General features: G+C 40.9%; 1 protein-coding gene, 2 long non-coding RNA genes and 1 pseudogene across 7 annotated transcripts in view; 2 read left to right on the top strand and 2 right to left on the bottom strand.

Moving 5' to 3' along the window:
- LOC144283109 (uncharacterized) overlaps positions 1–9,119 on the top strand; it is a 17,208-nt gene extending 8,089 nt beyond the window's left edge. Inside the window, exons 2-4 of one of the 2 annotated variants that reach the window (XR_013351438.1) lie at positions 6,489–6,660; positions 7,097–7,310; positions 8,269–9,119. This is a non-coding gene — a long non-coding RNA (uncharacterized LOC144283109). The remainder of the gene's footprint in view (positions 1–6,488; positions 6,661–7,096; positions 7,311–8,268) is intronic. The other variant, XR_013351437.1, reaches the window with a different exon arrangement.
- LOC144283110 (uncharacterized) lies at positions 5,363–18,713 on the bottom strand. Its single transcript, XR_013351439.1, has 2 exons — positions 18,393–18,713; positions 5,363–8,813 (listed from the first exon to the last, which is right to left on the bottom strand). It is a non-coding gene; the product is annotated as an uncharacterized LOC144283110 (long non-coding RNA).
- On the top strand, positions 17,277–27,445 carry ZNF706 (zinc finger protein 706). Of its 4 annotated transcripts, none has more exons than XM_077846807.1 (4): positions 17,277–17,299; positions 22,178–22,314; positions 24,407–24,514; positions 25,231–27,445. In XM_077846807.1, exons 2-3 carry the CDS (start codon positions 22,180–22,182, stop codon positions 24,500–24,502), a joined length of 231 nt encoding a protein of 76 aa, XP_077702933.1. In that variant the 5' UTR covers positions 17,277–17,299; positions 22,178–22,179; the 3' UTR covers positions 24,503–24,514; positions 25,231–27,445. The 4 variants fall into 4 exon arrangements, with proteins under 4 accessions (XP_077702933.1, XP_077702934.1, XP_077702932.1 ...); XM_077846808.1 differs by lacking the exon at positions 17,277–17,299 and adding an exon at positions 17,950–18,129; XM_077846806.1 differs by lacking the exon at positions 17,277–17,299 and adding an exon at positions 18,381–18,503.
- Positions 20,955–21,499, bottom strand: LOC144283107 (large ribosomal subunit protein eL32 pseudogene; annotated as a pseudogene).

The raw sequence follows: 27,445 nt of genomic DNA, 5'->3' as shown, positions 1-27,445 counted from the left end.
AGAGTGAGGATGCTTGTCTAATTCCAGGGCCCCGGTTAAGTGGCCTCAGTTTTGTCCTGCAGAAAACAGAACTAATATCCCACAGTTGTGAGAATTACTTAAAGATGGATGTGACTTTATTTTGTATTTAAAAATTTTACATACCAGTTATCTGTATGTGTCATTCTGTAATTTGCTTCCATTCATTTAACCCATTTGAAAGTACTTGGTAAAGATCAGCACAGAATAAATATTATTAGTCAAAATAAGATATCAGATGGCAGGAGGGGAGAAAAGAGAAATATAGCTCAAGGAAGACATCATATAATAAATTTATTATGTTTTGTTGCCAAAAATATCATGCCGAATGAAAGAAGCCTTACCAAAGAGTGCACACTATGATTTCATTTATGTGAAATTCTAGAACAGATGGATATATCCATCCACAGTGGATAAAATCAGAGCAGCAGTTACCTCTGATGGGTTGGGGTAGGGATTGATTGAGACAGGAAAGGGAAAGTGGAATGATGTGCTATGTTTTACAGGAGTTTAAAAGGGACGAAACTCATCAAATTGTACTCTTACTTTTTTACATCCCTTTGTATATAAAATTTACCTCAAAAGAAAGAAAACTGAGAAGCCTGGGTGGCTCAGCGGTTTCTTTTTTTTTTCTTTTTTTATAATAAATTTATTTTTTATTGGTGTTCAATTTACCAACATACAGAATAACACCCAGTGCTCATCCCATCAAGTGCCCCCCCAGTGCCCGTCACCCATTCACCCCCACCCCCCGCCCTCCTCCCCTTCCACCACCCCTAGTTCGTTTCCCAGAGTTAGCAGTCTTTACATTCTGTCTCCCTTTCTGATATTTCCCACACATTTCTTCTCCCTTCCCTTATATTCCCTTTCACTATTATTTATATTCCCCACATGAATGAGAACATATAATGTTTGTCCTTCTCCGACTGACTTACTTCACTCAGCATAATACCCTCCAGTTCCATCCACGTTGAAGCAAATGGTGGGTATTTGTCATTTCTAATGGCTGAGGAGGAAAATTCCATTGTATACATAAACCACATCTTCTTTATCCATTCATCTTTCGATGGACACTGAGGCTCCTTCCACAGTTTGGCTCAGCGGTTTAGCGCCACCTTGGGCCCAGGGCGTGATCCTGGAGTCCCGAGGATAGAGTTCCATGTCGGGCTCCCTGCGTGGGGTCTGCTTCTCCCTTTGCCTGTGTCTCTGCCTCTCTGTGTGTGTGTCTCTCATGAATAAATACATAAAATCTTTAAAAACAGAAAACTAACTATAAAGAAACATTGAACTCTTATTAATGAGTGCATTTAGATGGAAGTGTACTAATGTCCACAACTTAATTTTAAAATTCATTAATCATGAGTGTATGACACAAGACAAAGTAAAAAATGTTAATGGTAGAATCTCTGTGGGGATATACAATTATGTCCTGTAAAATTCTTTCAAGTTTCCTGTATGCTTGGAAACCTTTGTATTCTAAAAACTCCAAAAGAAATTGGAGATTTTAACCCAGATTTTTGCCTAAAGTTATGACCATTCCATTTCTGCAGAGAAATGGACCTAAGGAAAAAAATAGTTTAACAATAAACATGTTTAAAGTGTCCTAAAAGAGACCTAGATATCCCTGAAGTTTCCATTATTAACCTAGGATGTGTTTTTTAATTGTTTATTTACAGTATCCGTCAATAGTTTGGAAAAATTCTAATGAGGTAAATCCTAACATCAGCTTGACATGTTCAACTCAGGACATTACTCTTGCAGTTTTAAGTAAAATCCACCAGGTGGCAGAGGAAAGGAATCACAGAAAACATGTACATTTCCTAATTTAAATGAATAGTGGCAAACATCCTATTACTTCTGTTAATAGAAAAGATCTGCAGACTTTTAACATGAAGTTCACTAGACAGAACATAGAAGTTAATGTGCGATTTAAATCTGAATGCCAATCTCTGCCTGAGGATATTTGTTTATACTATAAAAAAAAAGGTGCTTTTTCTTATTTGCCAAACTTGTTTGCACAATTGCCTTCTTATAGGAGACTGACTATGTAGTTATCCCCTCTCACTGCTCACGTGATGCAGCAGGTGCACCATCACTCCCATTCAGCTTACAGTGGTCCGAGCCTCCCCACTCCCACCAGAGCCCAGAGCCATTAAGCTTCTCAGTGCATCACCACTATTAACAGATTTTTATTTTTTTTATTTTTTTTAATTTTTATTTATTTATGATAGTCACAGAGAGAGAGAGAGGCGCAGAGACACAGGCAGAGGGAGAAGCAGGCTCCATGCACCGGGAGCCCGATGTGGGACTCGATCCCGGGTCTCCGGGATCGCGCCCTGGGCCAAAGGCAGGCGCCAAACCGCTGCGCCACCCAGGGATCCCTATTAACAGATTTTTAAAATTCAATTTGTTTAAAATTAATTTGTTTAAGTTAAAAAAGCCCACAAGACAATTCATCTATTTCTCCCACTTCCAACCCTCCCCCACCCCCGCCTTGAGCAACCACCAATCTGTTCTCTGTATCTATGAGCTTGGATATTTTTTTTCTAGATTCCATGTATAAGTACAGTATTTGTCTCTTTCTGTCTAATTTATTTCGCTTAGCATAATACCCTCAAGATTCACCCATTTTGGGGATCCCTGGGTGGTTCAGTGGTTTAGCACCTGCCTTCGGCTCAGGACATGATCCTGGAGTCCTGGGATCGAGTCCCACATTGGGCTCCCTGCATGGAGCCTGCTTCTCTCTCTACCTGTGTCTCTGCCTCTGTGTGTGTGTGTGTGTGTGTGTGTGTGTGTGTGTGTGTGTGTGATGAATAAATAAAATCTTAAAAAAAAAAGATTCGCCCATTTTGTCACAAATGGCAATATCTTATTCTTTATTATGGTGGGGTAATATCCCATGGTATATATATACCACATCTGTATTCATTCATCCATCCATTGATGGCTATTTAGGTTATTTCCATATCTTGGCTTTTGTAAATAATGCTAAAATGGGGCAGCCCGGGGGGCTCAGCGGTTTAGCGCCACCTTCAGCCCAGGGTGTGATCCTGGAGACCAGGGATCGAGTCCCACGTCAGGCTCCCTGCATGGAGCCTCCTTCTCCCTCTGCCTGTGTCTCTGCCTCTCTCTCTTTCTCTGTGTCTCTCAAGAATAAATAAAATCTTTAAAAAATAATAATAATAATGCTGCAATGAACATGAGTATGCACGTATCTTTTCATATCAATGTTTTTGTTTTCTTCAATAAATACCCAGAAGTGGAATTGCTGAATCATATGGTAGTTCTATTTTTAATTTTTTGAGGAATCTCCATACTACTTCCCATAGTGTATGGTTTCAGAGCTTGTGTTCAAGTCTTTAATCCATTTTGAGTTAATTTTTGTATATAGCATAAGATGGTGGTCAATTTTCATTCTTTTGCACATTGCTGTCCAGCTTTCACAGTACCATTTATTGAAGAGACTGCCTTTCCCCCACTGTACATTCTTGACTCCTTTGTCATAAATTAAAGTCGACTGTAAAGGGCAGCCCCGGTGGCAGAGCAGTTTGGCGCCGCCTTCCGCCGGGGGTGTGATCCTGGAACCCTGAGATCAAGTCCCGCGTCGGGCTCCCTGCATGGAGCCTGCTTCTCCCTCTGCCTGTGTCTCTGCCTCTCTCTCTCTCTCTCTCTGTGTGTGTGTGTCTCTCATGAATAAGTAAATAAAATCTTTTTAAAAATAAATAAATAAAATAAAAAATAAAGTGACTGTAAATATGTGGATTTATTTCTAGGCTATTTCCTTCCATGATCTCTGTGTCTGTTTTTATGCCCATACCACGGTGTTTTAACTCCTATAGCTTTGTAATATAGTTTGAAATCAGGGAGCATGATGCCCCCAGCTTTGCTCTTCTTTCTCAAGATTGCTTTGGCTATTCAGGGGTCTTTGCTAATTCCCTACAAACTTTAGGACTGTTCTATTTCTAAATTCCTCACCACTGTTAACAGATCTCTTAAATACTACTCTTGTTGCTTTAAGGAAATGCTTTACTTGCTGTAATGACAAATTCAAAGTAGCGGAAATAAATGGCGGAAAAAAAAAAACGAAAAATTATTCCCTACAATGTAATTACAAAGAGGCTAATAAGTAAGTAGATGAGACATTTTGAGTTATTCATAGAAATCAACATGTTTTCTAGATACGATCAACCTCCTGATTATCTCATTTGAGCAGGCCTTGATTTGACTTCTATAATTTTCCAGAGGGATTCCTAATTAGTCCTCATGCTGAATTAAGGCAGTCCCTCTACATTTCCCTTCTCTGACACATACTTTGGGATGTCAATGAAGCAGGAATGATGTAAGAAAGTTTCAACCATTGTCAAGCTTATTTTTTTGTGTGGGAGGAGAAAAAAGATGAATAAAAAAACAAAAATCAGATTTGTGGAGTGAGAATTCCTTTGAGCAAATAGATTGATCATATTTTTAGATGATGGAAAATGACTGTCCATTGGCAATTCTGCAGGTATGTCACGCTACCAGAGCATTCACGAGATTTTCAGTATAAAGGAGTTGGTGACATGGCATGGCACATGTTCAGCGAGAAGATGGTGAACATCCGTCAACTGCTCTCAGAAATTACACTGATATCACCAAAAACCCTGCTATGATATCAAAATCCTCTGGCTCATTTTGTTTTGCTGAAAAATGCATTGCTTGGCAATTTTTTTTAAGCTGACAAACATCATCTTAGGAGAGCAGAAGGTGAGAACTAGCACACAGTTTCAGAGCTTCTGGTTAGTCTCGGTTGGACTCGTCTAGCGAGTCGACTCATCCCTTTCCTAACGAGGCAGCAACCAGATGTATTGGTAGTACTTAGGATCACACCCTGCTGTAAATGCTTATTCAGCCACATTTCCAATATTTTGGAATTGCTACTTTCATTCCCATTTTAATACACATTTATGACCTAGTTTTTTTTAACTCTGTCACTTTTTTTATTACAATTCAGGCTAAACATTTATGAGAAAAAGAAAAATCAACAATGTTGTGCCAGCTGAAAAAAAACACCCTAATTACAATAATGATAAAACAGCAAAAGGGAGTTTGTCTGACAATTAAAGAACTCAGGATCATCATGTTATAGCAAATTTTATGAATAGTGCATTTTATTGAATAGTAAGAAAAACAAGGACTAGTATATATATATACTATATATATATATGCTTCTTCAAAAACTTTTGACCTCAGAATAGGAAAAATCCTCTTCCTATTTCTCTCAATTTCTTTCTCTTTTCCTCATATTAAATTTCCTCTAAACTAAAAAAGTTCTTTTTAAAAAAGCCAATTTTCAACTTAGTTGTAATTAGGTTTTAATCAATACAATTGTTTTTAACATTTATCACTGTCTTTCTCTCCAGTTAATTGGATTATCTTATAAGCCAGTCAACTACTTGCAATCAACATCAAATATCAGGCAAAATATTGGCTTCTATTAGGTGCCACAGAGGTATTACTATCCCTGGGGGAAATGTAGACACAGAGATTCAATCAAGTAGCATGAGTGGCCTTAAAGAAGTCACATTTCTTGAACTGAGTGATTGGCGATCCAGACTTGAAGGCTAGTCGACTAGACTTTGAGGCTAATGGGACAAGGCTTCCGGTCCAAGCCTCTGGTGGGCCAGATAATAATATGCTATCCTGGGGCCACAGATTCTAGTGAGCTAAACGTCTTACCTGTGTAAGCCGTAGGTCAAAATATAGATCAGACGCAAGAAGGATCTTGCGTATCTACCCATCCCCACCGACAGAAAGATAGCTAAAAGCATAAGCCCTGCTGAGACCAATCGGTAGTGAAATTAAATACTGAGATTGACACGTACACACACATACACCTTGGAAATGTTAACTATGCTGAGTATGCTTGAAGTATCCTGACCACCATGTTGGATGAACCTACACATCATATTGCATTTGTCCCAAATGACACATCATTTGTTTATTAAAGACCTCTTCGGGCAGCCTGGGTGGCTCAGTGGTTTGGTGCCGCCTTTGGTCCAGGGCGCGATCCTGGAGACCCGGGATCGAGTCCCACGTCGGGCTCCCTGCGTGGAGCCTGCTTCTCCCTCTGCCTGTGTCTCTGCCTCCCTCTCTCTCTCTGTATCTCTAATAAATAAATAAAATTAAAAAAAAATAAATAAAGACCTCCTTCTTTTATTTGTACTTCAAACTCCAGGCCACTAAAGATCTCCTTCAGGTTAACCAATTCACGTGTTTTGTTGACTTCCTGGAATTCTAAGAAAGAAAGAAAAAAGATAAAATATCAGCTAAATAAAGCTGACACTTGAGTAGTTGGGTACTTCAAGTCTACTTTGGAAATAAGAAGGATTTAAAATAGAAATGTCTCATGCATCAGAGGGTAGCAAAGTTACATTTTAAGAATCCAAATTGTTATCATAAAAGACATCTACTCCAAACCCCTTGTTTTTCAGAGTAAGAAACAAGAGCCGGAGATCATAAGAGCTCTCCCCATGCAACGCAGAAGAGCAGCAGGGCTTAGTCACGACAACAGAAAGATGCCTGCTGCCCACGTGAACCACTGTCAGCGTGATGCGGTTCAGACACACGAGGAGCTCTCCACACTGGATTTCATCCGTTCCCAGGGCAGTGTGGCGTGGGGGAGAGAAGGCAGGGTTTAGAATCAGATTTCAACTCTCAGTCCTGGCTCTTACGCTTACTAGCTCCCCACCTTCTAGCTGTGTGCCAGTGAGAAAACTAACCTCTTGGAGTCTGTTTCTTCATCAAAAAATGAGACATAATCGGAGTTTCAGGGAAGGTCTGATGTGAGGATGAGAGACACAGAGTAGGTGCCCCAATTATGGCTATTGTTACGGGTAGGAGGCTCAGAGCAACAATGAATTCAGTTTGATATGGGAAGACAATAGGAGGGATGTGGCTTTGGTCGGGCATGGCCTATGACTAATGGTCCCAAAATAACAAGTAAAGCTGCAGTGATTATCTGTCATTCTCCACCTCTGTCCCCACAGGCCTGTCACCTTACACTTTAAGATTAAACATTTATTTTTCGAATGTGGCCCAGTCTAGGGGTTGGATGCGTGATCGGGAAATACCGCAAAGCTATGCAGCCTGCAAGGGGACTGAATCGGAGGTCTGGGTTATCATCTGTAAGGTGTCCTACAGAAGTGAGCCAACCATAGCCACGAGGAACATGCAGTACAGGGAGTTCTCCTGGTTCCCATGGTCAACAGAGACCAAATGTCTGTCTCATTTGGACCCACGGGATTTTAATTTACGTAAGTAACAGAACGATGATACAGAAAGGTCAATTCAGGCTACAGGGATGAATTCTGATGGCCTGCTACCTGGCCCTGGGACGACTTAGGTTCCGGGAAATATTGGTGTCTGTCAGGGAGTCAGAAAAGGAGGGTGTTGGGGGGACAGATGTGAGACTGTGTTTTTACACAGAAGGTATAATTCTAGGTAGACTGTTATCTGCAGAGATTAGCTAGCCCTGGGAGGTGTAGTCTCTCTCCCTGTGGCTGGAAGGCCCCCCAGATATTAAAACATCGTAAGATACAGGGAATAAAAGCCAGAAGTTTCAAGCAAGTATTTCTTCCTTCTTGCTATTTTCTGCTCCTCCCTCAAACACTTCATGCTTTCCTATAGTATTATGAAATTACATTTTCATTTTCTATGTAAATAGTAAGCACCCTTGGTTTCAAATTTGCATATTTGGGGGTGATTTTTATTCTGCCTTTCATTAATAGAGCTCTGTTAAAAGACCATGAAGGGACACCTGGGTGACTCAGCAGTTGAGCGCCTGCCTTTGGCTCAGGGTGTGATCCTGGAGACCCAGGATCGAGTCCCACATCGGGCTCCTTGCATGGAGCCCGTTTCTCCCTCTGCCTATGTCTCTGCTCTCTGTGTGTGTCTCTTGTGAATAAATAAAAATAAATAAATAAATAAATAACCATGAAGTTCATGTTGAGTCATCAAGTCACAGAAGTTCAAGGACTAGAAGGGGTCTGGGAAGTCACTCAAACTGTCCCTTTGATTTTATACCTGGGGAGTCAGTCATTAAAAATTCTTCTGAGCCATAATGGCTTAACTACTATTAAAATCAAACATAGAATATAATTAAACATGTAGTTAAAAGCATTAATAACCAAACTTAGCCAAAAAGTGGTTAAATTTCAGAGTGCAACTAAATGCTTTTTTCTTGTCTTCTGTCCTCCAAACTCCAAACATTAGAAAACCGTCTCTGCAGATCGGCAGAAGTCAGGAGAAATGAGAGAGTCATTTTCAGGACTCATTTCTGTGTATGGGATCAGTCTGCCATCCATCACCAGTGCAGTCAGCAGACTTCTGACAAAATCAGTGAACCATCAACTGGACTAAAAACGCTTTATGGTTAAAATCAAGGCAAAGGCCCTCACCCAAGAGACACCTGTACGAATTCATGTCTGGGGAAAAATGAAACACTCCATGCTTGATTTTTCTATTTTGTTTTGGTGTTTCCACCTGCTTCAGAGTACTAATGTAATAAAATGACAACGAGGATGGGCACATTAAATTTGGATACTCTCTTCTCCCCTAGCTCATTCAGCTACCTGATGGTCTAAAGATAAGGATGGTATGCAGAGAACTAGAAAAATGGAACGGTGGAACCCAAAGCATGTCCTTACCTGGAATGAAAAGTAGAAACTAATGCAGGGAGATGCCAAGGGTGCTAATAATACCTGGACTGATATTATGATACCTGGAAGCACTGAGCACCATGAAGACATACATACCACCTGGAAACAAACATGGTTAGGAAATTATTAGAAATACAAACCATTTTGTACATTTAGTTTCTGTTTTATCACAGTAAAACATGCACACAGTTGAAACATATGACTAGTCCTACAAGACTAGTTATGAAAAACAGTGGTTTCTTGCCTGCCAAATTCTCTCTTTTCAGCCACAGCTATGTACAATTCTTTTAGTCCGTTCTTTTGGTGTTTATCTCTATACCTCTAAGTAACATTCCTTTTTTTTTTTTTTTTTTTTTTTTGGTGGGCAACAAAACAAAGTTTATTGAGTGATAGTACAAAGCTCCCGAAGAAGAGGGAGGAGACCCGAGAGTGTCGCCCAGTAAGATTCTTATACTGACCCCTTGAAAGTTTTTCTCAGTTTTATGCATTATCTAGGGATTTCCAACCGTGGCAAGTGAGAACTTAGCTCTCTTTGAGTGCTCTTCCCGCCCTCCTTTGGCCCCATCACACATAGACTTCTCATTCCCCATCCTCCCAATTAAGTTATATTTGTAATTATAATTGTGGGTAGGTCCATATTTATATTATTATCACTATGTAAATCCTATTACACATAGACTTCTCATTCCCCATCCTCCCAATTAAGTTATATTTGTAATTATAATTGTGGGTAGGTCCATATTTATATTATTATCACTATGTAAATCCTATTACAGCATGCTCTGTGATACTTAGGAGGACTCTTCACCTGGTATGCAGGGATCGTTCAGGCATATATTCACTCAACAAGGGTTTATGCAATGTCTATACCATACCAAACACTATGCTCAATGTTGGCTACACTAGGGTGGCAAAAAGAGCTATAGCACCTACTGCTGTGGTGTAGGCCAGTGAGCCCGGTGTCTGAAACCAGATTTTTCCACTTACTTGTCGAGTAATCTTGGGTAACTTAACTGTTTTTTACCTCAGTTACCTAAGGATCATCAAGAGGATTAAATGAATGAAAATGTGTCAAGTACAGTACCTGGTAGATAGTAGGCACTATGTAAGTGTCACATCTCATTGTTTTAGAAGTCAAATGGAAAGGAGAAATGTACATATGTACATATATATTCTGTAAACATATATACATATGTGTATATATATACTTATATGTTTATGTATATATGAATACAATCTATGTTTACAATAAACTGTGTACATGATAAGTGCTAAGAATGAGAAGTACAGGATGCTGCAAGAGCACTAAACCAGGGAAAATATTTGCTTACCTATTGACACTTTAAATATATTCAGTTTATTGTATGTCAGTTATACCTCATTAAAGCTGTTTTTCAAAAGTAAGTACCTGAAGGTTTTTCTGCATTCATTAACTGCCCTTAATGGAACCAATAACCTTGATGCTACCCATTTAAATACTGTTCTACACCCTACCCCCATTATAGTTTTTTTAAATCTTTTGCTATTAAATATTTTTTACTTTTACGAACATAGTAGATGGTATAGATTTTTTTCCCCTTAGAACTGCCTTTTGCATTTGTTTCTTTTCTTAAAAAAGTATTTAGTTGACACACAATGTTACATCAGTTTCAGATGGACAGCATAGTGATTTGACAAGTTTATACATTATGCTATACTCACCACAGGTGTAGCTACCATCTGTCACCATATCTTGCTATTACAATATTATTGACTATATTCCCTATGGTGTGCCTTTTATTCCCACAGCTTATTAATTCCATAAGTGGAAGCACATATCTCCCCTTCACCAATTTTGCACATCTTTCTGTTCCCCCTCCTCTCTGGCAACCATCAGTATATTTTGTATTTACAGGTATTTTTTGCTTTTTTCTTGTTTATTCAGTTGTTTTTGTTTTAGAGTCCACATATGAGTGAAATCATGTGGTATTTGTCTTTCTCAGTCTGACTTATTTCACTTAGCATAATATCCTCCAGGTCTGTCCATCTTGTCTCAAAAGGCATGATCTCATCTGCTTTCATGGCTGTGTAATATTCCTCTGTGTGTTTGTGTACCACGTTATCCTTATCCATTCATCTATCAATGGACACTGAGGTTGCTTCCATACCTTAGCTATTACAAATAATGCTACAATTAACATAGGAGTGTATATATCTTTCTGAATTAGTGTTTTTGTTTTCTTTGGGTATATACCCAATACAGGAATTATTGGATCATATAGTAGCTCTATTTTTAAGTTTTTGAGGAATCTTCACACTATTTTCCACAGTGGCTGTCCAGTTTACTTTCTCACCAACAGTGTACAAGGGCTCCTTTTTCTCCACACAGAGGAATCCTCATTTATTTATTTATTTTAATATTTATTTTTCAGTAATCTCTACACCCAACGTGGCACTCAAACTTACAACCCCAAGACTGAGAGTCATATGCTCTCCTAACTGAGCCAGCCAGGTGCCCCCAGGGGAATCCTCATTCAGATGGGCGCTCAAGGAAGGAAGGTTTCTCTGAGAATGTGATACTTCAGTTGGAATTTGAAGAGAGAATAGAAAGTAGCCATGCTCGAAGGGAGGGCAGGGCATACAAGAGAGGCAAGAGATGGTTGGCTTAAGGAACTGAAAGACCATGAAGGCTAGGGCACAGCAAGAGAAAAGAATTTCAGGAGCCCAGACAATGCTTTGTGTGCCATGATAAGAAGACAGGATTTTACTCAGTGTGCCATGAATGGCCAATGAAGGGTTTTAAGCATGGAAGTAACCTGAGCAGATATGCAGTTTTAAAACATCATTATGATTGCCCAGAAGTAATTATACTAAAGGAGAGCTGAAGAATTTCTTCATTTCCTGGTAGGTTAATTGCTCCAGACAAACCAGGTGAAAGATGGCGACTTGGACTAGAACAGTGGCAGTGCAGTTGGTGAAAAGCGGAGAGAGTCAGTACATATTTTGGAATAGAGTCAACATGACTTGGCAATAGATTGGAAGTGGGAGATAAGGGATTGAGAAATATCAGGGCTAACAATAAGGTTTTGAAATGGTTACCCCAGTGGGTGGCAGTGCCTTTTCTGAGGTGGAATAAAGTGGATCAGAAGGAGATTTGCTGCATGGCAGTGGAGAGAATATTGGATGTTCCAGTTTTTGTCATCCAAAATCACTTTTTAAAAATATAACAGCTTTATTGAGATATAATTCACATAAGATACAAATTACTTAAAGTGCACAATTCGGTGGCTTTCAGTATATTCAGAGTTGTGCAATTAACACCACAGCCAATCTTAAAATATTTTCATCATCCCAAAAGAAAGTCCAGGCCCATTACCAAGCACTTCCCATCCCCCTCCAATTCTCCCAGCCCTTGGCAACCACTAATCTACTTCATCTTTATAGACTTGCCAATTTTGAACATTTCAGATAAATCAAATCATTATACAATATGTGGTCTCTTGTGTCTAGATTCTTTCAGTTAACATAATGTTTTCAAGATTTGTCCATGCTGTCTCAGTGCTTAATGTCTTTTTATGGCTGACTCGTATTCTATTTTATGGATATACCTCTTTTATTTATCAACTCATCATTGACGAAAATTTGGGTTGTTTCTATTTTTGGGTTATTATGAATAGCCAGAATGCTGTTTTGAGCACTCATGTACAAGTTTTTGTGTGGATGTAAGTTTTCATTTCTCTTGGATGTGGACTTAGGACAGGAATTCCTGGACCATATGATAACTCTGCATTTAACCTTTTGAGGAACTACCAGAATGTTTTCACACTGCCACCAGCAAGTATGGGGGGAGGGGTGTCTATCTTCTCCACATCCACTCCAACACTTAATACCTATCTCTTTTATTACAGCCATCTTAATAGGTGTGAAGTTCTATCTCAGATTTGCTTTTCCCTGAGGGCTAATTATGGGGGGCATCTTTCCTTGTATGCATTGGCCATTTGTATGTCTTCTTTGAAGAAATACCTAATCAGATCTGTTGCCCATTTTTTAAATGCGTTACCTTTTTTTTTTTTTCTCTTCAGAGATGGGGGAGGAGGGGCAGTGGGAGAGGGAGAGAGAGAGAGAATCCTAAACAGATTCCATGCCCAGCATGGAGCGCCCAAAGTGGGGCTTGATCCCACAGCTCCGAGATCATAACCTGGGTGGAAATCAAGAGCTGGACACTTAACCAGTTGAGTCACCCAGGCACCCCTGGGTTACTTCTTTTGTCATCAGTGCTTTTGGTGTCATATCTGAGAAGGCTTTGCTTAACCCCAGGTCATGGAGACTTATTCCTGTATTTTCTTCTAAGGATTTTATATTCTTAGCATCTACATTTAGATCTGTGATCCATTGTAATTTTTGTATACAGATGAGGTAGGGATCCAATTTCATTCTTATACGTGTGGATATCCAATTGTTGCAGCACCATTTGTTGAAAGGACTGCTCCTTCCCTGTTGAATTTTCCTGGCATCTGTGTCGAAATCAATGTGAATATATATGTTTGGGTTCTCAATTCTATCCCATTGATCTATATGTCTGTTCTTATGATAGTACCACAGTCTTAATTACTATAGCTTTATAGTGTGTTTTGAAATTGGAAAGTATAAATCCTCCAACTCTGTTCCTCTTTTCAACATTGTTTTGGCTATTCTGATGTAAGGATAAAACAGACTCCTCTTCCCCGTGTCTCCTCTACTCCCAATAGTGCACTACAACACTACTTCCCTTCTGACACTAGATAGGTAGGACTTCCAAACATCAATTTTGCAACACCAGATAGATATCCTGCAATTTACTGTCTAGGGGGATAGCATCAGGTCCCACAGGTTAAGAGGTCAGTCGTACAAAACTACCCCAATATCCGCTTTCAGATGTCAATAACAATAGCAGCTTGCTACCTGTGCTTCTGATTAATCTGCTATAAATCAGAGGTTCCCATAATCACCTCCTTAGTTTTGATTAACTTGCTAGAACAGCTCACAAAACTCAGAGAAACATTTACTTATGTTTAAACTGTTATTGTAAAAGATATTATAAAGAATGTAGATGTGCAGCCTGATGAGGAAGAACATAGGGCAAATTTCAGAAGGGTCCCAAGTGCAGGAGCTTCTGTTCCCATGTAACTGGGGTGTGCCACCTTCCCAGCATGGGGATGCATTTACCAACCTGGAAGCTGATCAAATATTGCTCAGTAGTTTTTATAGAGCTTAATCTACAGCCCCCTCCCCTTTGCTTCCCCAGAGGTTGGTGGTTAGGGCTGGAAGTTTTAATCCTCTAATCACTTAGTCTATCTCTGGTAACCAGTCCTATCTTGACATGTAGGGGCCCCACCCCAAGTCATTTCATTAGCATAAATTCAGGTATGTTCAAAAGGAGCTCCTTATGAATGACAAAAGACACTCATATCACTCAGGAAATTCCAAGGTTTTTTGGAGCTTTGTGCCAGGAACGGGGTCAAAGACCAAATATACTTCTTATTTTATCACATCTGGGTTCCATGGAATTTCCAGATGGTTTTCACAATAAGCTTGTTGATTTATGCAAAAATGACAGCTGAGATTTTGATAGGGGAAGTACTGAATTTGCAGATAAATTTGGAGGAATATTGCCAGTTTTACAATATTAATTTTTTTTTGATCCATGAACATGGAATGCCTTTCCATTTATTTAGGTGTTTTGTAAGTTCTTTCAATAATGTTCTGTAGCATTCAGAATATAAGTTTTGCACTTCTTTTTGTAAATTTATTCCTAAGTATTTTCTTTTTGATGCAATTTTAATAAATTACAATATTTTAAAAACTGATTTTAACATCTCTGAAATTTGAGATGTGTTATATAATCAAGGGTGTCTTAGCATTATGCCATAGTTCAAATGGCAGTCATTTTTTTTTATCTTGGTGGAGATAAATGTAACTTACAATCAACAGCTTCTTTGATTCAATACCATACGGTATTTAAATATGAAATGTCTATAAAACATTAAAGTGGAAATGGAAAATAGGCATTTGGATATACCAATTTAGAAATCAGAAGAGAGGGTTGAATTAGTAGGCGGATGTAGGGTCATCTGAAGTTCATTATTTAAAGCCACAAGAGTGAATGAGATTCCTTCGGGGAAAGAGTATAGAGAAAATGAGAGAATCGAGGTTGTAGCCCCGAGAAATGGCAACAAGAAGTTGATTAGAGGAATAAGAGCTAGAAAAGGAAACATTTTTGTTTTGAGTTTATTGTTGTCATTATTGCTATTATTGGTGTCAGTAGATGGAAGGACCTATGGGGCCAGGACCTCGCCTCTTTTAAACTCTAATGAACCTCTAAGCTAAGCACTTTACTATATTTAGATATTAACCTACATGCCACAGATAAATTGAAAGTGATTCAGAATAATCTGTTTGAGAAATAATATATTGACTATCAACTCTTTCACTCCTGAAAATCGGACATGAATACAAATAAATCTTTTAGGTCTTTAGAGAAGCATTTTAACCTGGTTGTGATTTTGGCTTGGAAATAGGCATATGGGGGCATCCCTGGTGGCGCAGTGGTTTGGCGCCGCCTGCAGCCTGGGGTGTGATCCTGGAGACCCGGGATCGAGTCCCACCCACATCGGGCTCCCTGCATGGAGCCTGCTTCTCCCTCTGCCTGTGTCTCTGCCTCTCTCTCTATGAATAAATAAATAAAATCTTTAAAAAAAATAGGCATATGATTACTGTATATTAACCCCGAGTAATTGTCTAAAGGTAGAAGAGAACTAGTCAATAGAAATACTGCAGCATTCACAATTAAAACCAGCAATGTGTCTAAAAATCCTAAGGTTTTCATATCCCAGTTGCTGTCACATTTCTATAGAATAAGTAGGACACCAGCTGGTAGTAATGCTAATTCATCCACTTTTCGTTTACTGTTCATCACTTCTCAGATGTTGAATCTTATCCATTCCTTTCTTCCCTTCATATTTCAAATGCCCTAACCAACATATAAAGTTACCATAATACCATATCCTGTAAGCAGCAGTTTTTACCAGGGGAGATTTTGACCCCCAGAGGACACTTGGAAAGATATGGACACATTTTTCATTTGTGACGACTGGAGATAGCATGATATTGGCATCAAAAGGTTACAGAGCAGGGGTATTGCCAAACATCCTACAATCCCTAGGACAGGCCCCCCAGAGCAACAAATTATCTAGCCCAAAGTGTCAGTGGTGCCAAGGTTGAGAAACTCTACCAATGGAGATAAATTTCTATGTATACGAACTTTCTGGGGGCAAAGTCCTTAGCTTTTACCATACCTAAAAGGTGGTATAATGCAGAATTTTAAGAAACACTAGCTTAAATGGATATTTCGTCTAGGCATCGGTAACAAGTGGCATGGTAATATCGCCTCACAGCAAAAATCCCCTCTCCAGGTAAGACTTATTTCAGCCTGCCAAATTTCTCTGTCCCTTTCCACTGCCCACTCTGATTCATGGCTAGACAAACGCAGCTCTTTGGATTTCCTGTCTTTAGGTTCTCTGAGTACCTCATCCCCCTCCTGTTAGCCAGGTTAACACAGTCATTATGGTTGTGGTGACTACTGACTAAGCTAGAGCTTCATGATATGTCCAAAGTTTTGCTTTCTTTAGATACCTCCAGTTCATTTGGCCAACATCCATTTAATCAGTGCCTACCATGTTTAGCACACTGCTAGGCACTGAGCATATGGTGATGAAAATGAGCTTGCAGCTCAATATTGGAGAGGTATCGGTAAGATTTAAGAACGTCAATTTAAAACCAGGAGAGGGGCAGGCCCGGTGGCGCAGCGGTTTGGTGCCGCCTGCAGCCTGGGGTGTGATCCTGGAGACCCCGGATCGAGTCCCACATCGGGCTCCCTGCGTGGAGCCTGCTTCTCCCTGCCTGTGTCTCTGCCCCCTCTCTCCCTGTGTCTATGAATAAATAAATAAAATCTTAAAAAAGAGTGTTTAAAAAAATAAAAATGATAAAACGGGGAGAGATATGAAAGTAAAGATGAGAGAGGCTGAAATGAGGATAAGGAAGGACTTATCAACCAGATCATTGTATGCTACCCAAATGCGACGAGCTGCTAGCTCCTTCCCGCTTATTTTGAACCATTCTGTCACGACTGTATCCCACTCCCCCGAGTTTATATTAAACTCGCTTCTCCTGGGTACTGACAGGCGAGTGGAGCGTGGACGCTATGGGCAAGGTGAGGACGCCAAACACAAAGGCTTCCCTTTTCCTCGTTACTAATAAATCTAATTAGAAACCAACGCGCGCGGTGGGGGGCGGGGCGGGGGACAGGCGGCGTAAAGCCAAAGTCTAAAATGCCATTTCCAGATGATCAGCAGATCACAACCGCAATAGTTCTTAATCAGGTACCGGAGGTTGAGGTCGTGGCCTGTAAATCAAGAAGCAAACAACAACCAAATTCAACTTAGCCATTTCCCCCAGTACTAGCAACTAACTCTGCGCATTGGTAGTAGATGGCTGAGCCGGCCGGGGACCCAGCCAGCGGCGCCGAGGCAGTGCGGCTGGAATCCTCAACTCCCTAACCCCCCAGACTGGTAAAAATAACCGTGGTTTCCGTGGGAACCAGGCTGCGGGCCGGTGCGCGAAAGAACAAAGGCTGCGCGGCCGCGGCGGGGGCGGCGGGGGCGGCGGGCGCGGCGGGGGCGGCGGGCGCCCCGGGCCCCACGGTCTCCGGCGCCCGCGCAGCTCTCGGGGCCGGTCCCCGGGCCGCGGCACTGCAGGCGCCGGCGGGGCGGGAGGCGGGTGAGAAGGGACGCGGGGCCCGAGGCCCGGCCGCCGCCCCACCGAGGGAGCTGGCGAGCGACTTGCGAAACACGCCGCGGGCCGTCACCCAGCAGGACCGGCATCACGCGGCTCCCGCGCCGGCAGAAGCCGCCCCGAGAGCACGCGGCCGGGGCGGGGCGCCGGGGACACGGGGCGACGTCCCCCGCAGTTCCCGTCGCGCAGGGGCCGCCGGCGCCGCCAGGCCCCGCCCCCCGGCGCTTATGTAACAGGGGCGCGCTGCCATTGGCCCGTGCGACCGGAAAGGGCGGCGGCGTGCGAGCAGGGGCGGGGCGGGGGAGGCGGCCGCCGCAGGAAGGCGAGTGGGCGGCGGGCGGGCGCTGGGGCGCCTGGGAGCGCTGCGCGGCGTGCGCGGGCACGAGCGTAGTGGCCTCCCCCGAGGCTGAGGCGGCGGCGGGCGCGCGCGGCGGCGGCGGCGGCGGCGGCGGGCGCGAGGCGCGGGCTGTTGTGCTCTCCTCTTCCCGTCCTCGGCGGGTGGAGGCGGCCGAAGCGGTGCTGGGCGCGCTCCCCCTCCTCTCCCTCCGGCCACCTCCCCGGCCGCCTCGCGCTGCGCGGTCTCCGACGCAAGCCTGTCCCGGCCCGGGTGAGCGGCTGCGGGGGCGGCGCTGACGCCGCAGGACGTCGGGGAGCCGGGTGGGGGCCTGGCGGCGGGGTCGCGGCGGGTCGCGAGGGGCCGCCGGCCTCCGGGCCTTCCAGGCGGCGGCGGGGCCGGGCCGGGCCGGCCCTGTGCGGGCGCGGGGGCGGGCGCGGGCGCGGGCGCGGCGGCGGGGAGCTCGGCGCCTGCCGGGCCCTGCAGGTGGCGGGGCGCAGGCCGCCCGCGGCAGCCGAGCGCGGCGGTAACCTTACCCCGTGGCGGCCGCCGCCGCTGGGCTTCTGGAGCCGCGGCCGGAGGGGCCGGGTTTCGGCAGCCGAAGCCCGGGAGGCGCGCCTCGGGCCGGGGTCTGTGGGAAGCGGCGGGTAGGTGGGGGCTGTGTGGCGGCTGAGGAGGGGTGAGGACGGGGCTCCCCGCCCGGGGCCGAGGTCGACCTTCTCCTGCGCTTTCCGCTTCCCTCCCCCGACGGGACGGGGCTAAGAGCTAGGGTCGGAACGTCGATCAGCCCGGGCCTCTTCGTTTCAGAGGGTTGTGGAGAATGATCCTACTTCCTGGATCCCAACATTTTTCTTGCTCGTCTGTTTTGGTTTTAAGGGGATCTTTTCCGGGGGGGGGGGGGGGGGCACTGCTTGCTTGTTGCCTCGGTAAGAGCTCTTCATTTTGGAGAGAACTCTTGGTTCTACTTCCCTCTCCGCAGCGTTCTGAGAAAACCACACAGAGTTACGTTAACAACCTGCGCTTAAGGGGTCCTGCGGGCCTCAGTTTGTCCTGTGCAATTAAGAAGTCGTGCTTAAGATTTTGTAGAAAATTCGAGTGGCTTGAGAGCAGTTCCTGAGTTGAGCTGCCCAAAAGCAGGTGGCTCGTTCGTTTGCATTTCTGCTTTCAGAAAGGAAATCAATGCAGTGAGTTGTTGGAAGTCAAGGGCCTACCCCACGCATTTAGACTGTTGACTCTATTTCCTTTACCAGGTGCTAAGATTTCTGTTTTTAAAATGAGAATAAGCGATTACAGTTTCTACTTATTAAAGCTTTTATGGTTTTATTTGTTACTGTTAGGTGAAAATGGGTTAAATCTATTGTGTAATGTTATATTTTAGGAGAAGCCCTAAATGGAAAAGTTAAAAATAATGTGCATCTCGTTGCATTGTGCAGATCACTGCATGAAAATAGTTAATAACTTGTAATTACCAAAGAAACTTCTGGAATTGGTGGCTTAAATCAATTGAGGTTACCCACAGGATCTGTGTTAGCATTCGTAGCAGACATTCTGTAGAAGAGTTCAGATGCATGGAGGACTGAAGTATTCTAACATAAGGTACTGATAAAAGATGTTATAGAAAATTGGGATACATAAAGATTGAATACTTATGATCATCCAAATCATACTTAAGTGTCCAAATCTGTTTCTGTGGGAATAGGTTCCATATGCTTGCCATGGCATTTGTACTTCATATACATTTTTAAAAAAATCATCCCACTTGGCTTGGGATTAATAAAGATTTGGCTTTATAAAAACTAAAATGGAAGTTTAGTTTTCAAGGGCTAACACATCTGGTAATATTTACTATTATTTGAGAATATACTAAACTAGCATACTAAAAATTTTTATAGTTTGTTAAAATATTCAACTGAGTCTTTACAAAAAGCATTGATCCTCTTCTGTGTTTTATCTGACTTTCAGTCCTGAGCGAAATACTAGTGGGAATTTGGCCAAGCAGTGTATTTGTTTCTTCAGTTTCCCTTTTTTCGGGGAAGAAGCTCATGTGTTTCTATGAAATGCTTTGACTTTATATCCATTAACTGGTTAGGTTTCCAGCCAGAAAAAAAGCCAGCCCCGTTTGCTGGTAAAGATGATCTAGATCCATATTGTGTTCATATCCTACAATGATTTAAAAGCTTAAAGCTTAATTGCAGTGCTAGTCAAGGTCCTACATCAGAATTCTACTTAGGACCCAATTTCAATATACTTAAAAAGCAACTGGGGCCTATTAGACCCTTTATGAGCAGGTTTAACTTGTGTTGTCTAATAGAGGACTTTAGTTTTTTTTTTTTTAATTCCAGTATAAGTAATATATAGTGTTACATTAGTTTCAGGTGTACAATATCAACAATTCTATACACACAGTGCTCTTCATGATTAAATGTACTCTTTAATCCCTATCACCTATTTCACCATGCCCCATGCACCTCTTCTCTGGGAACCATCAGTTCTCTATAGTTAAGAGTCTGTTTCTTGGTTTGAGATAACTAATTTTTTTTTTTTTTTTTAGGATTTTATTTATTTATTCATGAGAGACACACACAGAGCGGGGGGGGGGGGGGGGGGGGGGGCGGCAGACACACAGGCAGAGGGAGAAGCAGGCTCCATGCAGGGAGCCCGATGTGGGACTCAATCCCCAGGACTCCAGAATCACGACCTGGGCCAAAGGCAGGTGCTAAACCACTGAGCCACCCAGGGATCCCCGAGAAAACTAATTTTAATGAAAAAGTAAAGTAACTTTTTTTTTTCAGTAACTTATTTTTAACCCATCTAGCTTCATTTCAGACTATCAGTAAAAGGTGGTGCATTTCAGTTTTGTAAAGGCATCTTTACCCTTTTTACAAGGTTCATTCTCTCAACTGGAAACTAATTTAGTCTTATTTAATTATTTCTCCAGCAATCCTGCAGGGACTAATTTTTTTTGAAAGGTTTAAGATAGTACAGTAGTTTTATGGAACCTGAGTATTTAAGAGAACTGTTCCCATTGCTCTTAGTATCTCCTTTAGAAGCTTTAGATGACAGCCCTTATTTCTTTTAAAGTTGTAAAAATCTTTTCTTTTTTTTTGGTAGTTTTATGGCTTTATTAACACAAATATGACACACACATAAGCTGTCTATTCATTTTCTTCGCTACTGCAGCCTGGCATTGGGATTGGTGACTCTGATGGCCAACTGGGCTGCTCTTTCCACAATGGCTTTGCTTTCTTGGAGAATACATTGTGAGCAATCTCTGCACAATATGATTTGTTGTTGCACATCAGCAGCACTTAAAGCTCCTTGACTTTGTGGACTAGAAACTTCCGGAAGCCACTGGGCAGCATGTGCTTTGTTTTCTTGTTGCTCCCATAACCAATGTTGGGCATCAAGATCTGGCTCTTGAATCTTCTGCGTACTCTATTGTCAATGCCTCTGGGTTTCCGCCAGTTGTGCTTAATTTTGACATATTGGTCTGACTGGTGCCGGATGAACTTCTTGGTCCTCTTTTTAATGATTTTGGGCTTCACCAGAGGTCTCAGGGCAGCCATTATGCCCAGCAATAGATGGCTGCTACCTCTTAAAGTTGTAAAAATCTTAATTCACAACAGTGAATACTGGAAAGTAAAGTGCTCCAGCAAATGCTTGGGAAATGGCACTAAACTTTTCTGGTAAATTTTTAAAGATTACATATAGCGGAGTGCACAAATCTTAGATATAAAGCTCAATGAATTTTTACAAATGAACACACCCGTATGACCACTACCCAGATGAAGATATAGAACCAATCACCACCCTTAAATTCCGCCCCCATGCCTTTTTTTTCCCCCCCCCTAGTCACTACCTCCTAGGGTAGCTTTGCCTATTTTGAACTGTATACAACCTATATACTTTGTATCTGGCTTCTTTCCCTTAACACTGGATACAACCATGTTGTTACTTGTAACAATAGTTTCTTTTTGGATGTAGCATAATATTCTATTGTATAAATATATGGCAAGTTATGTATCCATTTTACCAGTAACTGGCATTTGGATTGTTTCCAGTTTTAGAAATGATGCTCTGATATACAAATATACAAATTATATATATATATATATATATATAGTTATATTCTGAGATTGTTAGGTTATAGAATAGACTACTACCAGTTTCCCACAGTGGTTGTACTAATTTATTCTCTAGTAGCATTGTATGTGAGAATTTGAAAACTGATACATTTTGATACCTATATAAAACTTAAGTCTCCAACTCTGAGAATGTTATTCTGTATTAATCACTGTAATGCCTCAACTTCTGTTTTTAGATATGGCTCGTGGACAGCAGAAGATTCAATCTCAGCAGAAAAATGCCAAAAAGCAAGCTGGACAAAAGAAGAAACAAGGACATGACCAAAAGGCTGCTGCCAAAGCTGCCTTAATATATACCTGCACTGTTTGTAGGGTAAGGGGAATTGAAAGACATAGTTTTCCGGTGGACAATTCTTTCCTTGGACGTTTGTTTATATAGGTTAAAATTTTGCAACTAAGGCAAAATAAACAGTAGATTGGAGAGCTGGTTATTTTAAGTGTCTGTCTTCAGTTGTCTATTTAACAGATAATTTTTTGAATGGCTCCTATGGGCAGGCACAGTTCTCTTTGTGTCAGGGAAAGGGAGAGAACAAAGCAAAGTCCCTTTCCCTCGTTTAGAATAAAGATGTCTTCAGGGCAGATACTGCCTTTTGAACTTTGTAAGGAAATCAGATCTTCATTCTTAGTTTAAGCTATGTAGGATACAAGTGAATATATCTCTGATTATAGAGTTGACTTCTTTTCCCCCCACTAAATTCATAGTGAGGATGTCTGCAAAACTATATGGAATATATTTACATTGACTAGAACTAATGTGTTTTAATAGATTTGAAGAATAATCATAACAACTACTATTCAGTGCTTATCAAGTGTTTTATATGTATCAGTCCACTAATCCACCATATGAAATAAAGGACTTGTATTCTCATTTTGCAGAAGAGTAAACTGAGTCATGGGGATTAAATAACTTGTGCATGATCACCCAGCTAGTGCAAAGAGCTGGGATCTGAACCCAGGCAGTCTAATTCTGGAGCCTACTTGCATACACACTGCCTTTCAAAGAAGTTTCTTTTAGATTCCAAGCCAGAATCTCTTTCTTGCTTTTTTGTTCAAGCTTAGCAGAAGCCCCAAAGGAAAAGTACATAGTAAAGTTTGTCCAATATATATGCATATATATACCATATGTATAAATGTGTTTTTTTTTCCCCCGAAGTCCTGCACCTGGGTAAGGTTGTGGGAAAGGATCTTGGCAAGACATGATTCTGAGACTAAAGTTCATCATCTGAAGGCATTACTGATGGAATAGAAGTTCCTAGCTATGTAAAAGTTCTCTTTAAAAGAGGAAATCCATTAAATATCTTGTCCATACTGAACATTGATACACTCAAAATAATGAAATCAAGCAACTTTAGACTTGTAAAGACAACTTTCCAACTTGTCTTTGTAAAGAGGAAGGGTAAAAGTAAATTTCATTAAATTACTAATGAGTAAATACTTAGATCTAAAAGTACTTAGAGTGGTTCACCTATTTAAAAACTCAGAACTGGGGCAGCTCGGGTAGCTCAGCAGTTTAGCGCCACCTTCGGCCCAGGTTGTGATCCTGGAGACCTGGGATCGAGTCCCACGTTGGGCTCCCTGCATGGAGCCTGCTTCTCCCTCTGCCTGTGTCTCTGCCTTTCTCTCTCTCGCTCTGTGTTTCTCGTGAATGAATAAATAAATAAATCTTTTAAAAAAATAAATAAAAACTCAGAACTGGGACTCCTGGGTGGCTCCGCGGTTTAGAGCCTGCCTTTGGCCTAGGGATCCAGTCCCACATCCGGCTCCCTGTGTGGAGCCTGCTTCTCCCTCTGCCTGTGTCTCTCCCTGCCCGCCCCCCCCCCCCCCCCCCCGCCATGTCTCTCATGAATAAATATTTTTTAAAAAATAAAATAAAAACTCAGAACAAAACAGCAAAAACTTTCATTTTGTGTTTTGGTTTAATCAAATGGGCTAAAGACTAAATAATTGAAGGTCGTTGCATAGGGAAGTTGGTATAGTGTAGCATTTGAGAACTGAAGTACTAGTACTAAGTTAAAACAGATCTTGCACAAGTTACAGTCTAGGTTTTAGTTTCTTTATCATGCGAAATGAGAAAGGATAGTAGGAACTAATTTAAGATTACTATAGGAAGGTTCGGTGAGAATTCAGGTAACCTGCTTGACATAATGTGTTAAGTAAATGTATCTGTTTGCTGTTAAACAAGCAGAATGCCTCATTCTTAGTGACCCACCCTTTGTTCATATGTGAAATTTGGTGATATATTAGGAATTTCTTTGTTACAAGGTCCTTTTTTATGTCCACCACTAGTTACAGGAACTTAAAAGTGTTTTGGAGATAATTGTCTATCATGAGCAGGCTCAGGATTTGAAAAGTTAACATTTTTATTTCATGAATAAGGTTTCTTTTTTCCACAATTTTTTAATTAGACACAAATGCCAGACCCGAAGACCTTCAAGCAGCACTTTGAAAGCAAGCATCCTAAGACTCCACTTCCTCCAGAATTGGCTGATGTTCAGGCATAAAGTTGTTTACAGGTAGTTGACCTTTTGTCTTTTCATTTGTTAATGTCAAGGTTGTAAGCAAGAGCAAAATGATCTTCTGTAACTGAAAATAATGTGTACCTTCCAGCTGAGTTTTTATTGCTCCCCCGTGTTAAGCTCATGTTTACCTTTACAATTGATAAAAGCCCATTTTCCCAAACCAGATCTTCTCAATGCCTTTGAAACACCCAAGTATTTTACTACTGTAGCCCAAAATGGGGGGATGAGGTGATGCTGACCAACTCTGGTCCAAGAATGGAAGAGACTTACCAGCTAAAAGAAAATAACTATTACAAAGGCATTTGAGGGTCTTGCTCCCAGAAACGATGCAGAACAATGTTCCTGAGTGCCTTGTTGCAGGTATTTCACTTCCAGTATCTAACAGAGCTTCTGAGTGCATTGAGGTATATGGCAAATGTAGGCATATACTATATAAACTTGATAGTTGCTTGAAAATAATCTGTTTACACTTTCTGTGTGGTTGGTTTTTGGTTTTTTATTTTCCCTAAGTGGTGATGGTGGTGTGAGATAATTTTTTCTTTTTAAAGTAAATTCATCGAAGATTTGTTGTTTATAAAATCTTTGACAAATCCATCAGACTAACTTGATAGCCTATGCATGTGGTGCATTTTTCTTAGACATTTGAAATGCATTTAAGTTGTATTTGTGCAATGCTTACATTCACTGAAAATTTCATTTATGTTTTATAGGTGAATTCATGACACCTTTGACTCTTCTACTGTCTCAGACCTTAGGTAACAAACCTGCAGCTGCTTTTCTAACAAACTGTTGATCAGCAAAAATAAAGGGGCTACAGAAACACTCATTTTTATGCTGTTCCCTTTTGGGCTTCATGCAAAGACAATTCTGTGTAAATGTACAGTTGACTCTGATTTGGAAATCTGAAAATCAGTCCATCCTTGTTATAAAAATTTTTTTACAATTGTAATTATATTGATGTTCATATTGTGTAAAATAACTCATTTAATAAAGTAGTACTTTGATTTTACAACATCACAGGATAAATGGTTCTAGAAATTCTGTTCTAACTTTCCACATTATTTGCCTTATGAAAATCTAATGAATTCGTCAGCTAGAATTGCAAGCGCAATTCTTAATCTCCCTCTCTCAGCTCAGTGGCAGGTTCATTAGTTAAACTAGAACAGACTCATTCATACAGTTTTATTGGCAGCTGTTGACCTAGGTGAAAAATGACTTACTTGCTGCCTTAGTGTATTAACATCATGTGTCATTTCCCCCTCTGATGTTTCTATGTTTGAGGTTGGAATATTTCAACTTGCTATATGACCTGGCCGTAGCTGCCAGCCAGGTATACCCTGTAGATAACTGATAAATTCCTAATGTGGTTGGATTTTCAGTGAGCCCTTCTGAAAGATTAAGTTCTGAAGTATATGCCATAACAAAATCATCAGTAAGGCTGCCATTGAATACAAAATATGATGGATCATATGTGAACTGGTAAAGATCTATCTTATATAAGTTATACCAGATTCTTTCAGAATCCAAGTTCATTAATTGGCAATTAAAACTCAATTTTTGAAGGACTTTTTGGAAGTTATTAATGTTTTGGCCAATTTTATGAATGGTTTTTTATTAATAGGAAGATTGGAATTGCTTGTCGCTGGGTTAATTCCCCAAAACCTTCTCCCTCCTTTCCTTTGTAAATGAATAGTTGATTTTAGGAGTTTACTTTGTGCTGGTTCCTAAAATCCAAGACTGTACAGTATGACTTCTATCTGAACTAGTAAAGGATTAAAATAGGCCAATCTCCACATTCTTTTGGCTCTGAGGATGGGGAAATGGGCTGGTTCAGATGGATGAGGTAAATCCCTCCCAGTTAAGACAATTTTAGGGTTCTTCTAATTTGCTCTTGTCAACTATTAACTTTACTAGTGTAACTGCTGTAACTGTTTAAATTTTAAAGTTAATAGGAAGAACACTCAACTATTTGCTGGTAATTGCTTAGAGCCACAAATCTGATCCTGTGGATTTACAAAATGCATTCCCTCTTTCTGCTGTAATTTATCACTGCATTTGTTTTGTAGCTGTGCAGATTCTGCCCATCTTGTTTGACTTCACTGTAAGTTTAAGATATTGACAAGGAAAAGCTTCTTCAGTGGTGATAGTTTCTTAGTGACTTCTATTGCATTCTTAATTTAGTCTTTTTTTCCATGTATTTAATTTCCTAAGTTTCAGATTTAATATCTGTTACTTCCTAATATGTTGGGTACCAGAACATAAGAATTTGCCTGATTGCTTGTGGTGGGTATTATTGAAGTTCTGGTTAAATTACAATTTAAAGGTTTTTAAAAATGCTTTGACCATATGTATGTTTACATTTAGTAACAAATCATTTAAAAATCATTCACAAGTTTTGGTTTATTTTTTTTTTCATTTGTTTTACTGACTGTAATTCAGAATAAAAGCTTTTTGTTCTTGTATTTAACCCTTTTTTATAAGCAGCTGAAGACACCATATTTAATGTTATATCTCAGTGATAGGAAAATAGCTGCATTGGTCTTGCATAAGACATTAATTCTCATGCTTTGTGTAAGGATAATTAGTACAATCCCTTTCTATTATGTTTGAGTTAAATTTGCTCTAAGGGGAAAACTATAATTCTTAAGCATCCTCATTATTTAATTTGAAGATTCTTTAACAGATCACAGCAAAGTTCATCATAAAACTGTTATGGTGTCTTCAAAGACTTTATAAAATCTGAGACACTGAGAGGGAATTGGTCCGTTGTATTCTGTGTTTCCATTAATTGCCAAAAGGAATGGGGTTAAGATTATATTTGTTTCCATTTTACTTCCTATGGATCTGCATCCCCATGTTTAACTGACACACTTGGGGCTCAGTTGTGTGCTGTAATGTCTTATTAAAGAAGATATTAAAACTAAA

The sequence above is a fragment of the Canis aureus genome, chromosome 14 (assembly GCF_053574225.1).
Source record: "Canis aureus isolate CA01 chromosome 14, VMU_Caureus_v.1.0, whole genome shotgun sequence".
In the NCBI taxonomy this organism is placed as follows: Eukaryota; Metazoa; Chordata; class Mammalia; order Carnivora; family Canidae; genus Canis; species Canis aureus.
The sequence above is the reverse complement of the archived record's forward strand: the minus strand, read 5'-3'. Positions and strand labels throughout refer to the sequence as shown.

Bases quoted from the DNA above. Each gene is read 5' to 3' on its own strand.
- ZNF706 (XM_077846807.1), top strand. From the start codon at position 22,180: ATGGCTCGTGGACAGCAGAAGATTCAATCTCAGCAGAAAAATGCCAAA. The intron at 22,315-24,406 runs GTAAGGGGAATT...TTTTTTAATTAG, and splicing joins ATACCTGCACTGTTTGTAGG to ACACAAATGCCAGACCCGAA.